The sequence below is a fragment of the Mandrillus leucophaeus genome, unplaced genomic scaffold, assembly GCF_000951045.1.
Source record: "Mandrillus leucophaeus isolate KB7577 unplaced genomic scaffold, Mleu.le_1.0 Scaffold207, whole genome shotgun sequence".
NCBI lineage: Eukaryota > Metazoa > Chordata > Mammalia > Primates > Cercopithecidae > Mandrillus > Mandrillus leucophaeus.
This window is the reverse complement of record NW_012102110.1, coordinates 3,645,198-3,666,719: the sequence shown is the minus strand read 5'-3', so window position 1 is coordinate 3,666,719 and position 21,522 is coordinate 3,645,198. Positions and strand designations below refer to the sequence as shown.

The 21,522-nt window shown below is 36.1% G+C and overlaps 2 protein-coding genes across 6 annotated transcripts in view; one reads left to right on the top strand and one right to left on the bottom strand.

Moving 5' to 3' along the window:
- The window catches only part of BLZF1 (basic leucine zipper nuclear factor 1), a 28,704-nt gene extending 22,308 nt beyond the window's left edge, over window positions 1-6,396 (bottom strand). For 2 of the 3 annotated variants that reach the window (XM_011979939.1, XM_011979938.1), the window contains exons 1-2: window positions 5,932-6,396; window positions 4,706-4,783 (exon numbers count right to left, since the gene is read on the bottom strand). In XM_011979939.1, the coding sequence (XP_011835329.1) occupies window positions 4,706-4,733 (28 nt within the window). In that variant the 5' untranslated portion in view covers window positions 4,734-4,783; window positions 5,932-6,396. The remainder of the gene's footprint in view (window positions 1-4,705; window positions 4,784-5,931) is intronic. The other variant, XM_011979940.1, reaches the window with a different exon arrangement.
- NME7 (NME/NM23 family member 7) overlaps window positions 6,158-21,522 on the top strand; it is a 218,990-nt gene continuing 203,625 nt past the window's right edge. For 2 of the 3 annotated variants that reach the window (XR_001006073.1, XM_011979942.1), the window contains exon 1: window positions 6,158-6,568. Coding sequence is in view for 1 of the 3 variants with exons in the window: in XM_011979942.1 (XP_011835332.1) it covers window positions 6,566-6,568 (3 nt within the window). In the remaining 2 variants the exon portion in view is untranslated. The remainder of the gene's footprint in view (window positions 6,569-21,522) is intronic. The other variant, XM_011979943.1, reaches the window with a different exon arrangement.

Below are 21,522 nucleotides of genomic sequence, written 5' to 3'. Positions count from 1 at the left end.
TGGGTCTTGACCTGTGACACAGCCTCAGGAAGTCCTGAGAACATGTGCTCAGGGTAGTTGGGCTATAGCTTGGTTTTCTATGTTTTAGGGAGAGAGGGTTTTGTTTTTTTGTCCAGAATGGTCTTGAACTCCTAGGTTCAAGCAATTCTCTGGCCTCAGCCTCCTAAAGTGCTTGGATTACAGGTGTGAGCCATCACACCTAGCCACCTGTATTCTTAAAATATGATTTTAAGTTTGTCTAAACTTAACTAACTTGTCTAATTTTGTCAATAAGACATTCTGGCATTTAAGAAGTAACATAGAATCATGTATTAACTATAAATTAATAAAAGTCATCAATAATAAAAATACACACTAGAGCCATTGTTCAGGCCCACTGAGGCTGAGGAAATAAAAAACAGGTGTGATACTTCCATTATGGTCAAATAAGATTTCTAGGCAAGCTGTAACATTTTTGAGCTGGAATTTTAAGTAACAGAGATTCAAGAACAAATTACAAAATGATTAATGTTAAATTTAAAAGGCAAAGAATCATTAATACGTATTTAACAGAAATCTCTTTTTGAACAAAATACCTTGTTGGGAAATCAAGAAGTTCAATCAACTTGTTTCTATTACAATTTACTCTTAACTTTATTTAAACTGTTCTACTTACTCAAGCATTTATGAATATCAAAGTTGTATTATATATTACATGACCGTTCCCTCTCAGTAATAACTATGATTCTAGCTAATGTGCATAGGTAAGCAGGCAGAAGAGCCAAGGCTTTACATTTTCTCACCTGGTAACTTTCATAATTCTAGTTTTCCTTGTGACATATGTAGAAACCTTTATTACATACGCAGTAGGCACAATCCAGGACACATTTATGAATAATTATCTTATCTCAAGTGGGAAGACAAGGACCTATGGTAACAGCTCCATAGTTATGAGTAATGCTTAAGTCAAGAAAAACACCAATCCTTATTCTTCCCCACTATTCGAAGGGAACCAACAAAACAATCCTTAAATTATTCATCATCATTACTTCCACCTGTGATCAATTATCAATGAACTAAAACATATCTAAGGTTTGCTTATTCGTATTGCCTACTAGGATTGGTGAAATGTACGAAAAGAACAAAGGTCACTAGTCTAACATTCTGGAATGGGAGCTGGCAAACTTTTTCTGTAAAGGACCAAAGAGTAAATATTTTAGGCTTTGTGAACCAAAAGGTAAAACTGAGGATACCATGTAAGTATTCAATAAGAGAAAAAAAATTTATCGATGAAATTCGAACTATAACAACAATAATTGAATACAGTTTTTTGATAACAGAGGTCTAACAATGGGAAGAACAGAATTTTTTAAATGTAGGATACTGTTTGGCTTAAACAGTGTTAATGTCCACTATTACCAAACTGATTGCAAATATTCTCAGGAGGCTGAGGGCCACAATTTGCCAACCCTTGCTCTACAATATTGAGGCAAAAAAAATTTCATAGTCTGTCATTGAACAAATATTTCTCTTTTATTCATACTTCAATCTATGATGAGAGGTACCTAAGTCAGCAGAATGGGGTAGTGAAAAGAACTCTAACTCACTAGAGTCTGAGTTAAAATAACTTAAGTCCCTACTGCCATGTATTGTGTGACCTTGGACAAAGCACTTAACCTCATCCTTCTCCCATCCCTTGGTGCTTTCAGAGTAATGCAAATATGGTAGTATATATTTCAAAAATAATTTGTTTCTCTTGTAGACTAGACTGTTGGGAGCTCTTCAGGGTATGGACTGCCTCCTAATCTTTGAATCATGAACTAATAAAATGGTGCTTGTCACAGAGAAAATGAATAAATGCTTACTGAAGCTTATTAATCTGTTAATAGACTACCTAGAGTGTTTCATTTTTAACATCCAAAAACTAACCCATTTAAAAACTGCTTTATTTTTTTTCCTCTACCCTAAATCATTAATTCCTAACTTGGTTACAGTCTGAAAGACTTTCCAGAACATATACAAATTCAGTTATAAAACAGTTAAAACAAATTAGGGATTCTCATGTGGTAATTTTAAATCAAGAATCTTTTTAAATGTCACCCATATCACCTAATAAAGTTTAGTTAGCTATTATTAAATTAGTAAAATAAGTTACATACAATGGACTTACATCAAGATTTACTGAACTGGAACCTAAGCATTCTTCTTACCAAAGGCTCTATGGATAGAGTTCCCTGGTCAAATAAGTGTGGGCAATATTGCATGCTGCATCTCTACGGAGTTTCAGTGTACATTAGTATTAAAGTTATACTATAGACTCTTAAGAGGTCCTATAGCCTCTGTTTTAATACAGCATTTCTCGAATTTATCTGCTCATGGAATATCTTTTTTACCTAATACCTATTATTCTACAGAACTAGTGTTAGACTATTTTATGGAATCAAAAATACTTAAATATCTCAGACCTTCCTATTACTAAACTATTTGACTTCAATAGCTTTACTTTTAATTTTAATCCCACATCCAAGAAAAGTTTTGGATTTTAAGTTTCTAGTTATTACTATTTACTGTATGTTTCCTTTTCAGAAACAGCCCTAGCAGCCATGATACATCCCTCTTATGATGACAGTACTGCTCAAATGTCTTCTGAGAGGAAGTTCTGTTGCTATTACCAAACCAACTGTACTTATCTCCTGAGGCAGTTACAGGAAGTACAGACAACTGACAAATGTCAACCAAGTACACCTTTTCACAGGCCATGCAATACGAGTAACTTTTGTTCAGTAATATCAGATGACAGATTACACAGAAATATGGCTAATAGAATTATTTACCTTACTGGATAATTATGATCACATAAAATCATGTTTGTTAACGTACCTTATAACTCTAATCCTCATTAAAAACAAGTAATAATAAATATTAAAAAGTAATTTAATTTCACTGAGGACTTGCCAGTACTTTTAATGACTAATCATAATATTGTATTTCGTTTTTGCTTTTTGACAAGCACCATGTTGGTTGCTTTCACATTATTTAACTGCTCTTATTTCCCATTAATCCACCGTTTATTACTTTCATTACAGTCTCTGACTTGCTTATCTAATGGTATAAAAGCCTTCTGGTGACTTATGAAATGCTGTTGCACAGCTGAATTAAATTCAATTACATATTTAGGGGCATGATCTTTCTTCCTTGTTTCCTAAACTTATTTCAATCTGCTTTTAGAGAGGGTATGCTGCTGGAGGTCAGCTTGCTGAAAAACTGGCATCTAGAAAACAGTTTTCCATCTTTCACTGATGGTTCTAGCATGCAGAATTCACCCCATCCAAAAAATAAGCTGGGTCAGGAGAAGTTCACTATGGGACATGTTAAAATTGTTGCCTATAGCTATGTAAGGATGGCCAGTAAGCAGTAGTCTATAAGGGTATGAATCATAAGGAAAGAGATCAGGGATATAGATAGATTTGGAAGTCATTTACATAGATAATTACTGAAGTCATGACAGTAGAAAAGAAACAGTGGTCAAAAGCACTGATACTTAAAAGACAAATAAGAAGGAGAGGAGGCTGAAAAAGAAACAGAGGAGATACAGCTTCAGCAGTGCTGTCCAACAAAATTTTCTTCAGTGATTGAAATAGCCACTAGTCATATTTGCCTATTGACCACTTGAAGTTTGGCAAGTGTCACTGAGAAACTGAATTTTTAATTTTTAGAAAATATTAATTTAAAATCAAATAGCCACATATAATTACTGCATTGGACAGTGAAAGGCTACAGAGTAGGCTGAAAATAAAAGTGACATCATGGAAGTCATCAAAAGAAAGTATCTCAAAAGGCAGGGAATGGTCAACAGTATTAAATATTAGAGAGGACAAACTAGCTAGGACTAAAAAGTGACTACTGTATTTAGCAATTTAGGGGTTGAATTGTGTCCCCCAAATCTTTATATGTTGAAGTACTAACCCCGACTACCTCAGAATGAGACTTCATTTGGAAACAGGATCACTGCAGATGTAATTAGTTAAGATGAAATCATACAGGAGTAGGCTGGGTTCCTTTTTCAATATGACTGCTGTCTTTATAAAAAGGGTAAATTTAGACACAGAAACATGCACACAGGGAGAATGCCACGTGAATATGAAGGCGGAGATAAGGGTGATACGTCTACAAGACAAGGAGCACCAAAGACTGCCAGCAAGCCACTGGAAGCTAGGACAGTGTCTCTAATGCCTTCTGAAGGAGCATAGCCTTGTTGACATTTTCATCTTGGACTTCCAGCCTCCAGAACTGAGACAATATATTTTGTTGTTCAAGCCACACAGTTTATGGTACTTTGTTACAGCAACCCCAGCAAACTAATACAACATGAAAGAGATCTTTGATACATCCTAGTTGCTTTGTCTATCTACTTAAATCTTTAAAAATGTATATTCTTATTTAAATCTTAATCTTCTAGCATATAGGGAATATAGCTGTTAAAAACTTTGTATTAACATTAAATGTTTAAGAGCAGCCACCTAATAAATTCTAATTAATGATGTTAAATTTCACTTGTACATCTAAAGTACTGAAATACAAACACTGCACTACAAAATAAACACAAAGGGATCTGAAATAACACGATTCCCAAGGGGGTCCATGAGATCTAGTTATCTGGCTCAAATGTTCCTTCACATCATCATAAATGTCATGTTTTAAAAACAATTATAAAAAAGCCACTTACCTTTGGTTTCTAAATTTTTAGTAGTCATTTTTTCCCCTTAACCACTGAAAATGCACTCCAAGACTTCTACTGAACAACCTAGAAATGTATGCATATGAAATAATTTAAACAATATCAGAGAAACACATTCATTGAGTACCTCTAATTTAAAAGTTATGATATTTTAATTGCTTCTGTATTTAGCACGCATGCATTTAGAAAGGGAAATGTCTCTTATATCCCATTCTCCCAGAAGGCATTGTTACGTCTACTAAAAGTCTCAAAAAAAAAAAAAAAAAAAAAGGAGTGATTTACTTCTAAACATTCCGTTTCATCATCCTCACCAATACACTCTAAATTGTCAGAAGTATGTCCTGAATTTTAGCCAAGCAATGGCAAAGATACTGTGGTGGTTTTGTGTCATCCGTATGACAAGAGGAATTTTAAAGTAATTTTAAAGTAATTACTTTCTTAGGAGACATACTGACACAATTCGTATGCACACACACACATATCAAAAAGGAGCTTCTGTTTAGATGTGTAACAAACGACAAAAATATTACTCAAGATAACATAATTCATACTTTTTTGGTAATAAAAAGTTAAAATAGTGTAGCTCCAAAAGTAAAAAGAGAAACATATATTAAGCACATGCTTTCAGAAATGTACACACTGCCTACAGTACAGACTCAGATTTACTAGAGAACATATAAAAAGGTGACGCTACTGCAATGATATAAATATGACAAACTGTACGCTAGATGACAACTGGTTTCACTACAAAAAAAGATCGCTCTCTGTACTAGATACAACTCAGTTCAATTAGTGAACCCGACGACTAACTTTCTTAACAGTCACAAACTTTTCTACACTACAGTCTATTGTTCCGAAAAGAGGTATCCAAAAAACCCTTCGTAAGAGTAACGATCCCTGAAACTGCCCTTGATAGTTGCTCTGCGAAACGTACAGGCACAGCGAGTGCCTGCTGGCAAATGCCAAATGAAGGTGAGGGGGTGAAGAAGTAAGTAGGGGTAGTGAGCAGGTATGAGAGCGATAGGCCGGGAAGCGACAAGTCTGTCAACCTTTGCTGTCCCGGGAAGTCGAAACCCAAGTTCCATCCCTGTCTGAAAAAGCCTTCCCGGAACAACAATCGTTCCCTAAATCCAAAGCTACTGGCCAACAAGCTCCAGCCAGACCTCCGTCCCTTTCCAACATCCTTAGTTATACCTGCTTGTCCTCGGATTTACCTGTAAGATTCTTATTCTCCGTATTTCAGGGAGCTTCACTTCATAGGCTCTTCGGATCGGTATCACCAGGTTAACTTCTCACAGACCTCTTCCATTCAGAAGCCGGGGCCCGCCCAGGCCCTCCACATATCCAGGAGCTCTCTCACTCCTAACCACTTCCGATTACTCAGGGTTTCGCTTCCGGAATACTTTTCCAAAAGAGAAGGGTAAATACATTCTGCAGTGCGTTTAAACTCAAGTAACACAGAACACACACTGTAAGGCCTCCGTAAGTGGAAAGCGGACAGATGTCTACTTTAAAATAAAATACCGTACAGCAACTTTTGGAGCCCAAGCCTCAGATTCACTTAAACTTCCGGGCCAGCTGTTAAACAAACGGAAGTAAAACTGCCGGAAACAGAAAAACGGCGTCTCGTAGTCCCAGGCGACAGCGTGGAGGGGCGGGCCTGTCGATTGGATGAAAGCTGCTGAGATTACTCCCAGCCACTAAGGACGAAGAGGTGGGGCGGTGGCGTCCCACGCACCGTGCGACAGTGGGCGGTGCTCTGTTGCCTGAGTAACCGGATAATGGTGTTGGTGGTGGTGTCTTCCTGTCTCAACGATACCTATTTTCTAGTGCTGAGATCCTGAGACAATGGTGAGTGCCAGGGGATGTCAGAAGAACGGCTGTGGGGTCCTAGCTACTTAGCGTTCCAAGTCTTCTGGCGGATGGGCACTTAAAGTTGTCCTGTCCTCCCGACCTTCTCCTCATTATCTCTTTCCCCCTTCCCACGGGCTGTTACTGCAGTTTACTGGCTCTCCGTATTTCTTATAGCACCCTGAATTCCACTGATGCTACTAAGTCTCTAGAGTAATGAAACAGAAAATTCAGGGTAAGGCATCGAGTCTAATAACCTGTTTTGAACAAACATTATGTGTTTTCATTGTTCATCGTGACATTTTTCATGCTCACAGATTCACATTAACGCGCTTTATTAAGAGTATGGGGTGGTGTGTATGTGACTGTCTCAACACTGATCTGAATCTCCCTAGATCTTGGAGTCCTTTTGCTTTTGTGAGTGGCAGAGCACTGCCCCACGCCCCCACGAGGGCCATTAACAGATGTATGTTGGATCAGCTCTCGTCTGTCCAGTTGGTTACCTTCTAGGTCTGTGCTTGCTTTTCTTTTCTTTTCTTTCTTCTTCTTCTTCTTTTTTTCTTTCTTTCTTTCTTTCTTTCTTTCTTTTTTTTTTTTTTTAACAGATATTTCTCTTGGGATTGCTTGGAGAGCTTCTGGAATTCACTGTTTGGACTTCACCCCTGGAAATTCTGAATGAAAGGAATGGGGCTCGGTGTTTGCATTTTAAATAAACCTGTAGGTGATTTTAATTCACCCACATGTTTGAGAGTACCAGGGTTCTAGTTAATTCACTTAACTATCGTGTCTTTTAAGCACTTATGGATAATGGACTGGAAGATAGAAAGATCTTTAGATAGTTATAGCTACGAATTTAGAAACAGAGCCCCCACCCATCACCCCTTGTTTCTTCATACTATTCAGCAATCCTTTTGGTTACCCCAGTTTTCCCCTGCCCCATTTTCTGTAAAGACATTTTCAAACCTTCCACTTATAAACCCTGTCTTTTGCCCTTCTCATTTCTCCTTTCTAAACATGATGGAGTATAACAATTCTTCAACCTCATGCCCCCAACCTACACACTGATCTATAATTTTGCCAAGCCTTTAGTCTTGTATTTCTAGTGTAGAGAAAGGGATATTAAAGGATAATCCATCCATCTTTGCTTTTGATCTCATTTGCTTCCATCTGTTACATTTCGCTTCCAGTTGTCTTTTTTCTTTCCTGTACTTTCAGCCTCTTCCTCTCCAGTTCCTTCTACTCAGTGCTCAAGTCACACATCTTATGAAAATTAAATAAAGCAAAACCATGTCATCCATCCTGTGTTTATCCAGTTATTTCCCAGTCCTCCTATCTATCAGTAAACTTATTGAAAGGATATTATTTTTACTTATATCAAACAGACAGAAGTCTTTTGTCTGGCTTCTTTAATGCCTTCAAGAAAGTTGTTCTTGCTTAAGTTTCTAAAGGCCTTTTAAATGCCAAATACAGTAATTACTTCTCAAAATTTATATTGCTTAGTCTGTTTGTGACAACTGAGGTTCATAGTCATTAATTCCTTTTACTGGCTGTGCCTGGTTTTTGAATGTCATTCTTTGGAATTCACTCCTTAATTACTTTCATTTCTTAGTCTAGACATTTTCCTTGGGTGATTTTGTCCACTCACATGGATTCTACTAACACCTTTGATTTTGCTTCTAAATTTCAATTTTCCTCTCAGATCTACTAATGCCTAACTCAGTTGCTTCCCGGACACATCTGTCTCAAAGGTCCCTCAAACTTAATATGACCAAAACTGAACTTGCTATCTTTCCTCCTGGTTTCTCCTATTTTCACCAAGTTAAATACTGCTACTACTATATTGTAACCTAAACTAGAAATCAGAATTATCCTACATTCCTCCCTTTCCTATTTCTCCCATATTCAGTTGGTCACTAGATCAAATTTTAGTTTGTCATATCCTCATTTCTTGATTATTTTAATAGTGACTTTTACAGTCTGGTCTGGAAATTCTCCAATCCATTATTTTCTCTGCCACAAGAAGGAATTTTTAAAAACCCAGCCTGTTGATTTACTCACCTCCTTAAAACTCTAGAATCCCCATTTCCTACAGTAAAATGTCTAGAGTGGCACACAAATTCCTCCATGAACAAGCACTTTTCTGTCTAGCTTTTGCCTTTCCCTTTCCATACCTTTTTTTTTTTTTTTAATAAAAAATTATCTTGTCTTTTAGCTACTTGCTTTTCATTGAACATACCAAGCAACTTCAAACTGGTAGTATGCCTCCTCTTTCTACTTTGCACTTGCAATTCCTTCTACACAGAATCCCTGCACCCTCTTGTTGCTTGCCAAACTCTTATTTATTCTCCTGTTACAGGCCAACGTGTTCTTCTTGCCTGCTTCCCAGAAAGGCCAAACATTGAGAATGCAGGAGTTGCAGCAGAGAAAGAGTTTAATGGAGGCAAGGCAGCTGAGTGGCAGGAGAGGAGATATTTCTAAAATCCACCTCTCTGACAGCTTGGAGGTTGTGGTTTTTAAGGATAATTTTGTGGGCAGGTGGGTAGGGAGTGGGTGCTGCTGATTGGTTGGGGATGAATTTATAGGTGTTTCCAAACTGTCTTCTGTGCTGAGTCAGTTGTCTAGGTGAGAGTCATAGGACTAGTAGAGTCAGTTTCTTGGTATGAGTCATGTATCTGGGTGGCATCAGGAGGTTTGCCAGAATGCAGAAGCCTGAAAAATATATCAAGACCAATCTTAGGTTTTATAATAGTGATGTTATCTAAAGGAGCAATTGGTGAAGTTACAAATCTTGTGACCACTGGCTACATGACTTCTGAATAGTAAGAAATTGTAGAAAAGCAAATACCAGTAGCTGGTTATTGCTTACCTATGCCTATATCTTAGCAGATTTTAGATCCCTCTTAGAATCCTAACTTTGCGGCCTTCTATTAGTCTTACAAAGGCAGTTTTAGTCCCTAGAGGGGATCAGTTTTGGAAGGGACTATTACCATCCTTGCTTCAAAGTTAAACTATACATTTCTCCCATAGTTAGCTTGCCTATGCCCAGGTATGAGCAAGGGCAGTTAACTTTGTGAGGTTAGAAGCAATATGGAGTCAGTTAGGTTAGATTCCTCTCACTGTTATAATTTTTGCAAAGGTGGATTCACTTCCAGACCCAGTGTAGGTGTCTCTGCTGTGATGCCTTCCTTCCCTGCTCAGAGACGGTTGAGTCGAGTCAGGTGCAGTGGCACATGTGTATAGTCCCAGCTGTTGAAGAGGCTGAGGCCAGAGGATTGCTTAAGGCCAAGAGTTCAAGGCCAGCCTGAGCAACATAGCGAGACCTTGTCTCTAAAAAAGTATAAATAAATACAAATTTAAAATCTGTGCAGATAATCAGAGCTTTCCCCTCCACACTGTGAAATCAAGAAAAAAAGAAAAAGGTTGATTGTTCATTCTTTTCTGTTACCATTTTATGTAGTATATGTCTCTCCTATTGTACTTGCCTCATTCAGTTGAAATTATTTGTTTATAGATTTGTCACTGTTACTAAAATGTGAACTGTTAAGAGGAATTGATGTTTATTTTGTTCACAGTATTACCTAGATTATATTAGGCACTCAAATGTTTGCGGAATGAATACAAAATAAGAAAGAATGTGGTAAGTGGTCTGAGAGAATATAAAATAATTGGGGGCACATTGTGCAATTGAGTCCCTGCTTCTCAATCAGAGTCAGAAAAGTTGTCATAAAGAAGATGGAATAGAATTTCAATAGTTAGAATTCGATGACCTGTGCAATGGCATAGGGAGGTTGGAAAGTGACATTTGCTAAATACTGGTTTTTTTTTTGTTTATTTTTTTTTTTGCCTGTCTTACATTATTGTTATCAGACTTCCCAGGAATGCTAAGGGCAGTGAATGAACTCCTGTTCCCACTCCTCCTGCCGGGATTGCAGGCTGGGGCTCTTTCAAATTAGGTGGTCTATGAAGGCCTCTCTGTGGAAAGAACTTTTATATTGAGACCTGAATAATATAATACAAAGTGCAACGATCTGGAGGAAGTGTTCCAGGCCACGCTAACAACAAGATCAAATACCCTGAGGCAGAAAAGAGATTGGTATATTTTAGAAACTTACGGTTCAATGTAATAAAATAATAGAAACTGGGTGGTGGGATGGTGCAAGGGTGGCTGCAGTAGGGAAAGTATGGTACAAAATACCATGAAATGTGGTTAGGGAGGTAGGCAAAGGCCAGACCACACGTATACATACAGCAGTGTTTCTCAAACTGTACCTGGTAACTCATTACTCAAATTTGTGTTATGTAGCCAGCATTAAAAAGAGGACATAAAATACCAGCTTAACATATTCACTACATGTTGTAAGGGTAACTTTCATGAACTTTTGTTTAATTGTATATGTATTAAATGTGTACTGGATTCTGATGTAAAATGTATTTCTTACTGTGAGTCTTGATCCACAAAGTTCAAGACACAGTGTACTTTAAAGAATATATACTTTATTTGTTTTGTTTTGTTTTATTTATTTATTTATTTTTGAGACAGGACATTGCCCTGTCACCCAGGCAGGAATGCAGTGGTGAGATCATGGCTCAGTGCAGCCTCAACCTCCCAAGTTCAAGTGATCCTCTAGCCTCAGCCTTCTGAGTAGCTAGGATAATAGTTGTGTGCCATGATGCCCAGCTAATTTTTATTTTTATTTTGTAGAGACAGGGTCTCACTATGTTGCCCAGCCTGGTTTTGGACTCCTGGGATCAAGTGATCCTCCCACCTTGGCCTCCCAAAGTGCTGGGATTATGTTTTTATGTTGAGATTTCAACTATTTTACCTTTTAAACTATATTATTAGCCACCACATTCAGCTAATATATAGTTTAAAAGACAAAATAGTTGAAATCTCAAGGCCTGCAGATATTCTTATTCCTCTTTTGACCTAGTGAAAATGTTCTTGTTGTGTGGCAGATACAGCTTTGAATTAACGACAGCCTAAAATTGGCTAGAGTGAAATTTTCAAGTTTCTTTCTGCATCCAGATCACTCTCCTACATATTTGCTGTCAATTGTTTATGAAAAAGAACAGGCCTGAGAAGCAGATGTCCCTTTTCTGTATTCACTCTAGCCACTGTTGTATGTATTGTAGCAAAGGATTATGGCCTCCCAATAAGCAGCTGAAGGTGCAGGTTGTTTACTCTGTTGGTGAGGCTTCCTGACCACTGCAGTTTATCTAATCAGCTTCTGTCTTCATCTAGTTTGTTACAATTGTAGCTTCCAAATTCTAGAACCACCTTTATATTGTGAAGCAGAGATAGGGAAGTGTAGTTTAGCATGTTTCTCATACATCTTGTTTAAGATGAAACGTATACTGGACTCATCAATTTCTTTACTTTTATGTATTATAAAGAGGACAGAGAAGGTAATTCTAAGATACATTCGACTAACAGAGATATTCATGTTTTATATCTTCTAAAATATAGTATTTATTGGAATATCATTACTCCAGATGAACTGTTAGTATAAGGAAGGACTTTAAAGATTATTAGCTATGTTCCATAAGAACTAATCTAAAGCTTTGAAGTAAAATGTCTCAAAGTTGTTTGTTTGTTTATTTATTTATTTTTGAGACAGAGTCTCACACTGTCTCACTGGCTGGAGTGCAGTGGCTTAATCTCGGGTCACTGCAGCCTCTACCTCCTGGGTTCAAGTGATTCTCCTGCCTCCGCCTTGTGAGTAGCTTGGATTACAGGCATGTGTCACCATGCCTGGCTAATTTTTGTGTTTTTAGTGGAGACGGGGTTTCACCATGTTGGCCAGGCTGGTCTCAAACTCCTGACGTTGAGTGATCCACCTGCCTCGGCCTCCCCAAGTGCTGAGATTACAGGAATGAGTCAAAGTTGGTTTGAACAGAGCTTTCAAAGACAGTTTCATGATTACTGAAGAACAAACTTTTATTCCATGAAATGAAATGCTTTTCAGTTTCCAACTTTATAACGTTTCTCCTAATAGCTTTTCTAGTTTTGTTTTCAGCACCCGCTTTTTTTTTTAATTTTTTTTTTTTTTTAAACAGAGTTTTGCTCTGTCGACCTGGCTGTGGAGTACAGTGGCGCGATTTCAGCTCACTGCAACCTCTGCCTCCTGGGTTCAAACGATTCTTGTGCCCCAGCCTCCCGAGTAGCTGGGACTACTGGCACACGCCACCATGCCTGGCTAACGTTTGTATTTTTAGTAGAGACAGGGTTTTGCAATTTTGGCCAGGCTAGTCTCAAACTCCTGACCTCAGGTCATCCGCCCGCCTCGGCCTTCCAAAGTTCTGGGATTATAGGTGTGAAGCACGGCACCCAGCCAGCATCTGCTTTTTATTTATCCAGAATTTCTTTTGTTAGTTGGATTGTTGATTTGAAGGAATTGCAGTTCCAAAGATACACAGGATTTTATTTACAAAAAATGAATCAGAAAGTATAGGGCATAAATTGCAGATATAAACCTCTTAAAAGTTTATTTTCCTATATATTGTATTAAAATGCACTTGAGAACCTGGTATATTCTTGTTTAGTAGGAAACAGTGGTATTTGGAGAACTGAATAGTAAGTGGTTAATATAATGCCATAATTTTTTTTACATGTAGCTTTTTATTTATTTTTGCTTTCCTTTTTCTGCCTTTTTATTCCCAATTCTTTCTCATTCACCAGTTATTCTTCTATTCAAGAAAGTATTTATTGAGTACTTTCCATATGCTGGTAACTGGTGGCTATACATTGATTAATAAGATACCACACCGTGGCCCCTACCTCATGGAATTTATGGAGAAAAACCAATATTGGAAAACAAATTGCAACTGTAAGTTGGGTTACAAAAGAAAAATGACAAGGTGAGGTGGAAATTAGTAATAAAACAGAGTGATCTGAAGTAGCCTGGGGTGGTGAGGGAAAGCCTCCTTGATGACAAAACTCTTTAATTCTTTTTTTCCTTAGTTTAGGAGAAAAACAATTTACATGAATAAATAGATGAATGATCACCTCATATGATGATAAGTACTATGAGGAAAATTAAACTAAGTAATGCAATATTGGTTGGTTCCAAGAGCGAGTAGCCTTGAGTAGGACAATCAGGGAAGGTCCTTGTGAGGATGTGACTTTTAAGCTGAGATCTCAGTGATAAAAAGGAGCTTGCCAGGTGGAAACCTAGGAGAAGAGCATTCCAGGCAGAGTCAATAGTGAGCACAGAGGTGCATTAAAGGAATAGGAGGGAGCTAGTGTGGCTGGGGCCTAGGGAATGAGAGGACAGCTAGATGAGAAGCGATCTGAGAGGCAGGAAGGAGCCAGAAATACTGAGACTTATGGAACTTGGGAAGGATTTTGGATTTTATTCTAAATGCAGTGGGATTATACATCTTATATATTTTACCTATTCCATCAAAATATTTTATTTTCCTTGGATTTGCCTTAAATTTTTGCCATATTAATTTGGTCTCTTGGTGCTTATTTTTATCTTATCTGTAAAATTTATGATCTTATAAACTTTGGGAAATATTTTTCTGACCTGCTCTTGTCTTCGAACTTCAGAGACTCCTAATTTCATCCCTTATAGTTGCCATTTCATAATGTATTTTCCCATTTCTGGACTTTTCTTTGTTTCTGTAATATCTACTCTAAGGAGTGGCGAGCAGAGCTACATATTCCAGGTGGGTATGCATTATAGTTTCAACATGGGAATTATGTTTGCTGCTGTGATCTTCACCTATTACCTTTCTTGATGGTGCTGTAGCATATAATTGAAGTATCTTACTTTCCAGAAATATCTCCAGCATTCCCAATGAACTTTGTATACACTTTTTTTTTTTCAAAAACTGCCTAAATTTCTTCACTTCCAAAGTTGTCAATATTTTAAAACTTTCTGTTAATTAGTTGTGAGAAACTGTAGCTATTAAAATATACTGCTTAATTCACGTTTATTTTCTGATTAGACACTTGGCCTTAATAAGTTGCTATTGTTCTCTCTCCTGACTCATCTTATGTGCTGTGCCTTCTTCATATTTCTATACTCTTTAAAATGTATCTTCATATGCACACATAATGACTCTAGAGCTCTCTGATAGATGTAAATTTAACTTTTATCCTTTGTTTTCTGTAGTTTCAATATTTACATGATAAATACATATGCTATATATGTTTTATATATATTTATAAAGGTATTTAACTTATTCTGTTGTAGAAATATAGGAAAACTACTTAGTGATTTTTAGAAATTAGAAAATATAGAAGTAAAAGTAATAAAATTAAATTTTTCTATAATAACACTGCCTGTATACAATCGCTATTAATATTTTTGTATAATATCCTGGTCACATATATACTCATATACACATACACACACACACACACACACAGATACATATATATATCCTTTAAAGTATGATTCTATTATATTCATTGTTTGGAAATCTGGTTTTTCCTGCTTAATATATCTTGTGCATTTTTCCAGATCAGTTTTAAGAACTACGGTCAGCCCTCGATATCCATGGGTTCTGCATCCAGATTCAACCAACTGATGATTGAAAATATTTGAAAAAAAAAATAACAATACAATGATAAAAAATACAAACAAAAACAAGGCAGTATAACAACTATTTACATAGCATTTGCGTTGTATTAGGTGTTGTAAGTAATATAGAGATGCATTAAAATATAATGGAAGATGTGCATAGGTTATATGCAAATGCTATGCCATTTTATATAAGGAACTTTAGCCTCTAAGGATTCTGGTATCTGCAGGAGTCCTGGAACCAATCCCCTGTGAATACTGAGGGACAACTCTACGTCTTATTCTTTCATTTACTCTGTTTTAAAAAACCCATTTATTAATTTGTTCTGTTAGCACAATAACTAACATATTTGTGCAAACACATTTTTATAGACATCCATAATTATTCCCTTACAATAAATTAAAAAGGGAATAACTGGGTGTGTGAGGTCATGTGCATTTTCAAGACTTTTAATATACATTGCTAGACTACTCCCAAAATAGTTTTGCCAATGAATACTCTGCTAGCAGTGTACCATGGTGCCTGTTTCTTCTAAACTCTAAACTGGTATTTCTGTACATTACACACGTATGTCTAACAATAGATTTGAACTTTTAATAAAACTGTCACCTGCTTTGCTCAGAATATTGAGAGACATATAAATTACTGTATGTTCTATAGATGAAAGGCACTGTTAATACTTACCTACAATATTTCTTTGTAATTATTGTTTTATATCTCTTATAAATTGTTAAAATTCAAGATTTATCGTCTGACTGTAGTGAAGAATATTAAGTTAGCCTTTTTAAAACTATTATTTGTAGACAGATTTTGCAGTCATCTCTTGTGTACTTATTTTCAAGATGTAGCGTGTTGAAGTACAAACGAACTGATGTAGAACAAGAAATCTAAAATTTCAATCTTTATTCCAGTCCTGGCTTAAGCACTTATGAGCTGTGTGTTATGTAATCTTTCTGGATAGTTATTTTCTTATCCATAAAATCAAAATAATACTTTCTGTTTAGATTACCTTAAAGCATTTTTTGTGAAGATCAAATAAGTTGATATGAAAGTAATTTATAAACTGTAATATACATATGAAATGTCTTATTTTCATATTAACCAGATTGCTGCCTAATGAGAAGATAGTTGAGGAAAATGGAAGAGATTAAAATGTCAACCTTCAAAAATAAATATTTGAGGTTAATGGTGTTATGCAATTTTGTGGCTATTAAAAAATTTACTTTTATATATTAAATTCCTTCTTCCTAAATTTGTTTTTAGATTCATTTTCCTAATGGGAACAAGAAAAAGCTGGTAAAAGGGAGGGAAGCATGGGAAATGGCAGAGATGGGTCTTGAGACCAGTTTCAATAATGGTCATATACTTTTGTGGGTAGGGGCAGCTAAACATATGTGATATGTATTTAGCAGGTATTAGATGTGAGATCCCTGAATATCTACTCAACTTAAATAGATTAACTGGGAACATTTACTTTTATTGCTGGTCATGTGAGATTTTATTATTCAGTAATTTGACTGTGAAAGTACAATGAGACCATTCAGACCCCATCTCTTTCTTGCCACTTAGACTCAGAAATTTGGCTCTGGAAAAACTGAAAACCCCTTCATCTAGTGGCAAGTACAGTTTTATCATTTATGTTAAACCATATTGCTTTTTAGGTAACTTATTGAATTTTACTGCATGTACTGAAATCTCTGAAAGGTGAATATCTGTCTATCTTTGATATCTGAATGTTTTTCATAATTAAAAATTTTCAAGTTTTTATCCAAAGAAAGAATGGCTTCTCTAATAATATGATCACTTTTTTTTCTAGCTTTTCCACATAAAAACTAGTATTGACCTTATGATTTTATCTTGTCTCCCAATACCTTTAACACCTAGGTTGTAGCATGCATTATTAGAACACTTTTAGAATCAAACTTGAAATAATAAGCATTTATATTCAGATACAGAGCAGAGACTCTTGAACTCATCTTTCTGCCCACTTTTGGCTTCTTGCACCATGATATATACCTGAGATACAAAGACGAACAAGACTAGATTTCTTTCTTAAAAAGCTCACAGCCTTGAAGGAAGAGAAAAAAGAGAAGAAGAGAAATGCATGATACACTATAACACTGTAATGCTAACTTAGGGAAATTCAATTTCCTCATTTGTAAAATGAGAAAAATAATAATAATAATACTAGTTCCCTTATAGGGATATTATTATAATTAAATGATAAATTGTTTAGCCCAATGCTTTATACACTGTAAGCATCCAGTAAATGTTAGCTGTTATTACTATTGCTACTGCTGTTGTTATTTCCAAGTGTTAAGATAGAGACCTACTGAATGTGGGGACACAGAAGAGAGACTAATACTGAAGGAATGCTAATTAAATGAAAGATTAGTTGACTTCACAACTTTTTCTCTGCTATGTTTCATTGACTGAGCTTCAGGTTCTCTTTAACGTGAATATGTATAAATCCAAAATTAAACTTACGCATATTAATGCCAACCTTGATTCCCTAAACTAATTGGAAGGCATTTGGAAATGAAGTAGGAAACTCCGTCATTGTGATTCATTGTTCAGGGTTCAGCCTAGTGTCCTGTACAATTAAATGCTTAACAGATGCTTCCCCCCATCCTATTTGCTTTTAAACATTTTTGTTCATTGACCCAGATGCGCCTTTGGGTGAGCGTTGAGTGGACACAAGATACATAGAGTTGGTGACTATTCAGAAGTATTTGAGGTAGTTTTTATTCATATAATTTTTAAGCAATTCTTTTTGGTTTAGGCTTTTGAGATATACATTTTCAAAGTTCACATCTTTTTTTCCCCCCCAGTTTTACATGCACTTCAACCGCACTTGCTATTCCAGTTGCCTGAAATGCTCCTCCACTTTTTTTCAGACCTATGTTCAAATGACGCTTCATCAGAGAGTACTTCCTTGTCCACTTTTCTAAAGTAACACCTCCAGTTGCTCTCTGTCCCCCTAGCAGCTTTACCTTCTTCTTTTTTCACTTTAGCACCTGACAAAAGCTTTGCAAATCTGTTATTTTAATGATAGTGCCTGACACTTAGAGAATGTTTTCTATTTTTTAAGGCATTTAAGATTCTTAACTAATTGACAGTGTCCTTGGAAGTAGGTATTGTATTTACAGAGAAGAGATATCAATATCAGGGAGCAGAAAGGCACAAACATCCAAGGAAGAAAGACAATCCTCTGAAAAGATAGTTGAAAAGAAAGGAAGGTAACTTTCCACTGAATTTCCCTGCTAGTTACTTGGTAGAGACCAGGAGTGGACAACCAGTTTTGATCAAGGGCTGTTCACCTCTAGAGAAAAGTCTAGAATTCTGGGTCAAAAACAGTGGACTCTTATTCTGAGAGAGAGCTCTAGCTTCATTCATTCAACAATTATTTTTAAGTTTCTCTTGAGTGCCAGGCACTGTTCTGAGCAATCAGTGACAAAGTCCCACCCTTATGGAGCTAATATTTCTGGGGAGACGCAGAATAAACAGATACGTAGTATAATGTGTGGTTTTGATAAGTGTTATGGAAAAAAAAAATCAAACAAGACAGAGAGTGAAGAAGTTGGTATTTAGTTGGCTGGTCAGAGAAGCCTCCTTACATATGAGTGGAGACCTGAATGAAGTGATGATGTAGAGAGCCCTGGGAATCCTAGCCCTAGAGCTGTCTAGACAGAGGAAATAGTACATCCAAAGACCCTGAAGTGGGAGCCTGCTTGGTTTATTTAGTAACCAGCAAGAAGGCCAGTGTCACTGGAGCAGAGAAGGTGAGGGAGAGGGTAGCAGAGGCAGGTGAGGCAGATGAGATAAAGAGGTAGCCTGAGGCCAGATCATACAAGGCTTATGTGGCATGAAATCAGTTTTTTTAAACAAAATTAAACAAAATTTTTGTGGGTACATAGCAGGTATGTGTGTGTGTGTGTATAATATATATGTATTACATATACACATCCATAGTATACTAGGTGTATGTATGTGTGTATATAAGATATATTTAATATACCCACTATATTTAATATTTATAAATATGTAAGTATATATTTAATACTTTAATATATAAGTATGTACATGAGATATTTTGGTACAGGCATGCAATGCATAATAAACATATTTTGGAAAATTTGGTATCCATTTCCTCAAGTATTTATCCTTTGTGTTAAAAAACAATCAAGTTATACTCTTCTAGTTATTTTAAATTGTATAATTAAATTATTATTGACCTATTATGCTCTTGAATACTAGGTCTTACTCACTCTTTCTATTTTTTTTTGTACCCATTAACCATCCTCACTCACCTCCTCACGACACCCTACTACCTTTCCCAGCCTTCTACTTTCTATCTCCATGGGTTCAATTGTTTTGATTTTCACATCTCACAAGCAAGTGAGAACATGCAATGCTTGTGTTTCTGTGCTGGGCTTATTTCTTAACATAATGACCTTTAATTCCATTATGTTGTTGCAAATGACAGAATCACATTTTTTTTTATGGCTGACAAAATTCACATTTTTAAAAATGGTATTTGTACCATATTTTCTTTATCCGTTCTTTTGATGGACACTTAAGTTGCTTCCAAATTTTGCCTGTTGTCAATAGTGCTGCAGTAAACACAGGAGTGCAGATATCTCTTTGATGTACTGATTTCTTTTGGGTATAGACCCGGTAGTGGGATTGTCGGATTGTAAGGTAGCTGTATTTTTAGTTTTCTGAAGAAGCTCTAAACTGTTCTCCATAGTGGTTGTACTAATTTACATTCCCAACAATAATGTATGAGTGTTCCCTTTTCTCCACATCCTTGCCAGCATTTGTTACTGCCTGTCCTTTGGATAAAACTTTTTTAAAATTGGGGTGAGATGATACTTCATTGTAGTTTTGATTTGCATTTTTCTCATGATCAATGATATTGAGCAACTTTTCATATCCCTGTTTGCCACTGGTTGTCTTCTTTTGAGAAATGTCTGTTGAGATCTTTTGCCCATTTTTTAGTCAGATTATTAGATTTTTTCCTGTGGAGTTGTTTGAGCTCTTTGTGTATTCTGATTATTACATCTTGTTAGATGGGTAGTTTGCAAATATTTTCTCCCATTCTGTTGGGTTGTCTCTTTACTTTGTTGATTGTTTCCTTTGCTATGCAGAAGCTTTTTAACTTGATGTGCCCCAATCTATCCATTATTGCTTTGGTTGCCTGTGCCTGTGTGGTGGTGTTCAAGTAATTTTTGCCCATACCAATGTCTTAGGGATTTTGCTTAGTGTTTTCTTGTAGTAGTTTCATAGTTTGAGATCTTAAATGTAAGTCTTTAATCCAAATCCATTTTGATTTTATTTTTGTATATGACCAGAGAAAGGGATCTAGTTCCATTCTTCTGCATATAAATACCCAGTTTTTCCAGTACCATTTATTGAAGAGGCTGTCTTCTCCAATATATGTTCCTGGAACCTTTGTTGAAAATGAGTTCATTGTAGGTGTATGGATTTTACATGTTAGAAAGCAGTGGAAGAGAATTCACTGAATGTCACTCATATTCCATAAGAGTGGCTGTTCGAATCTGATAATTTCATCAATAAGTTTAAAAGCTTTAAACTTATTTGGGGCTGATTGGGCAAAGGATACCCCCCGCCCTTAGATTAGGTCCTCTTTCATGCAAGGAATTAGAGAGAAATGAAATTGTTGACCTGGCACAAGCTATCCTTTCATTAAAATATTTCCTAAAGTCCTGATGACTGGAGGGGATATATTAAAAACAATAGGAGGCTGCTCTGCCTGTGGAGTAGGCATTCTATTACGCCTTTACTTTCTTAATAAACTTGCTTTCACTTTTCTTTAAAAAAAGAAACTGATTAACTTATAAGTCAGAATGGGAAAGCTCTTTTTCTTAATAGTTAATAGCTATCACTTATTGAATGCCTACTGTATATTAAATTCTTTTCACATAAGGAAAACCTCAGTTTTTAAAAATACTCAAGATTATACTGCTAGAAAGCAGTAGGGCCCAGATTTGAGCCAGTTAAGCCTAGAACTTCATATTCTTTCTAGCCTACTACTTAGGGTCATGATGTTTAAATTTTTTTTTTTTTTGGTAACTCTTTTTTTGCTTTTATGTAGCTATAGAAATTTAACTTCCTTTTCAAAAACTCAATTTCTAGTGGATATAGGTGATATACATTTTTTTCAGGGATTCAGAATTCATATTTTGATACTTGACTAGGGCTCTGCAAAATTACTATGGTTTAATGAATAACTACAGGGCTAAAATTGAAGGTATATGTAAAACGGCTTTGTGAAATGGCTTTTTGGGCAGGATATGTTGAATCCACATTGAACACTAGGTGGCACTCTTCCATCATTGGACACTTCCAGGAAAAGCTATCCTTTATGGATTTTATTAGTTGCTTATTAATTTTAATCA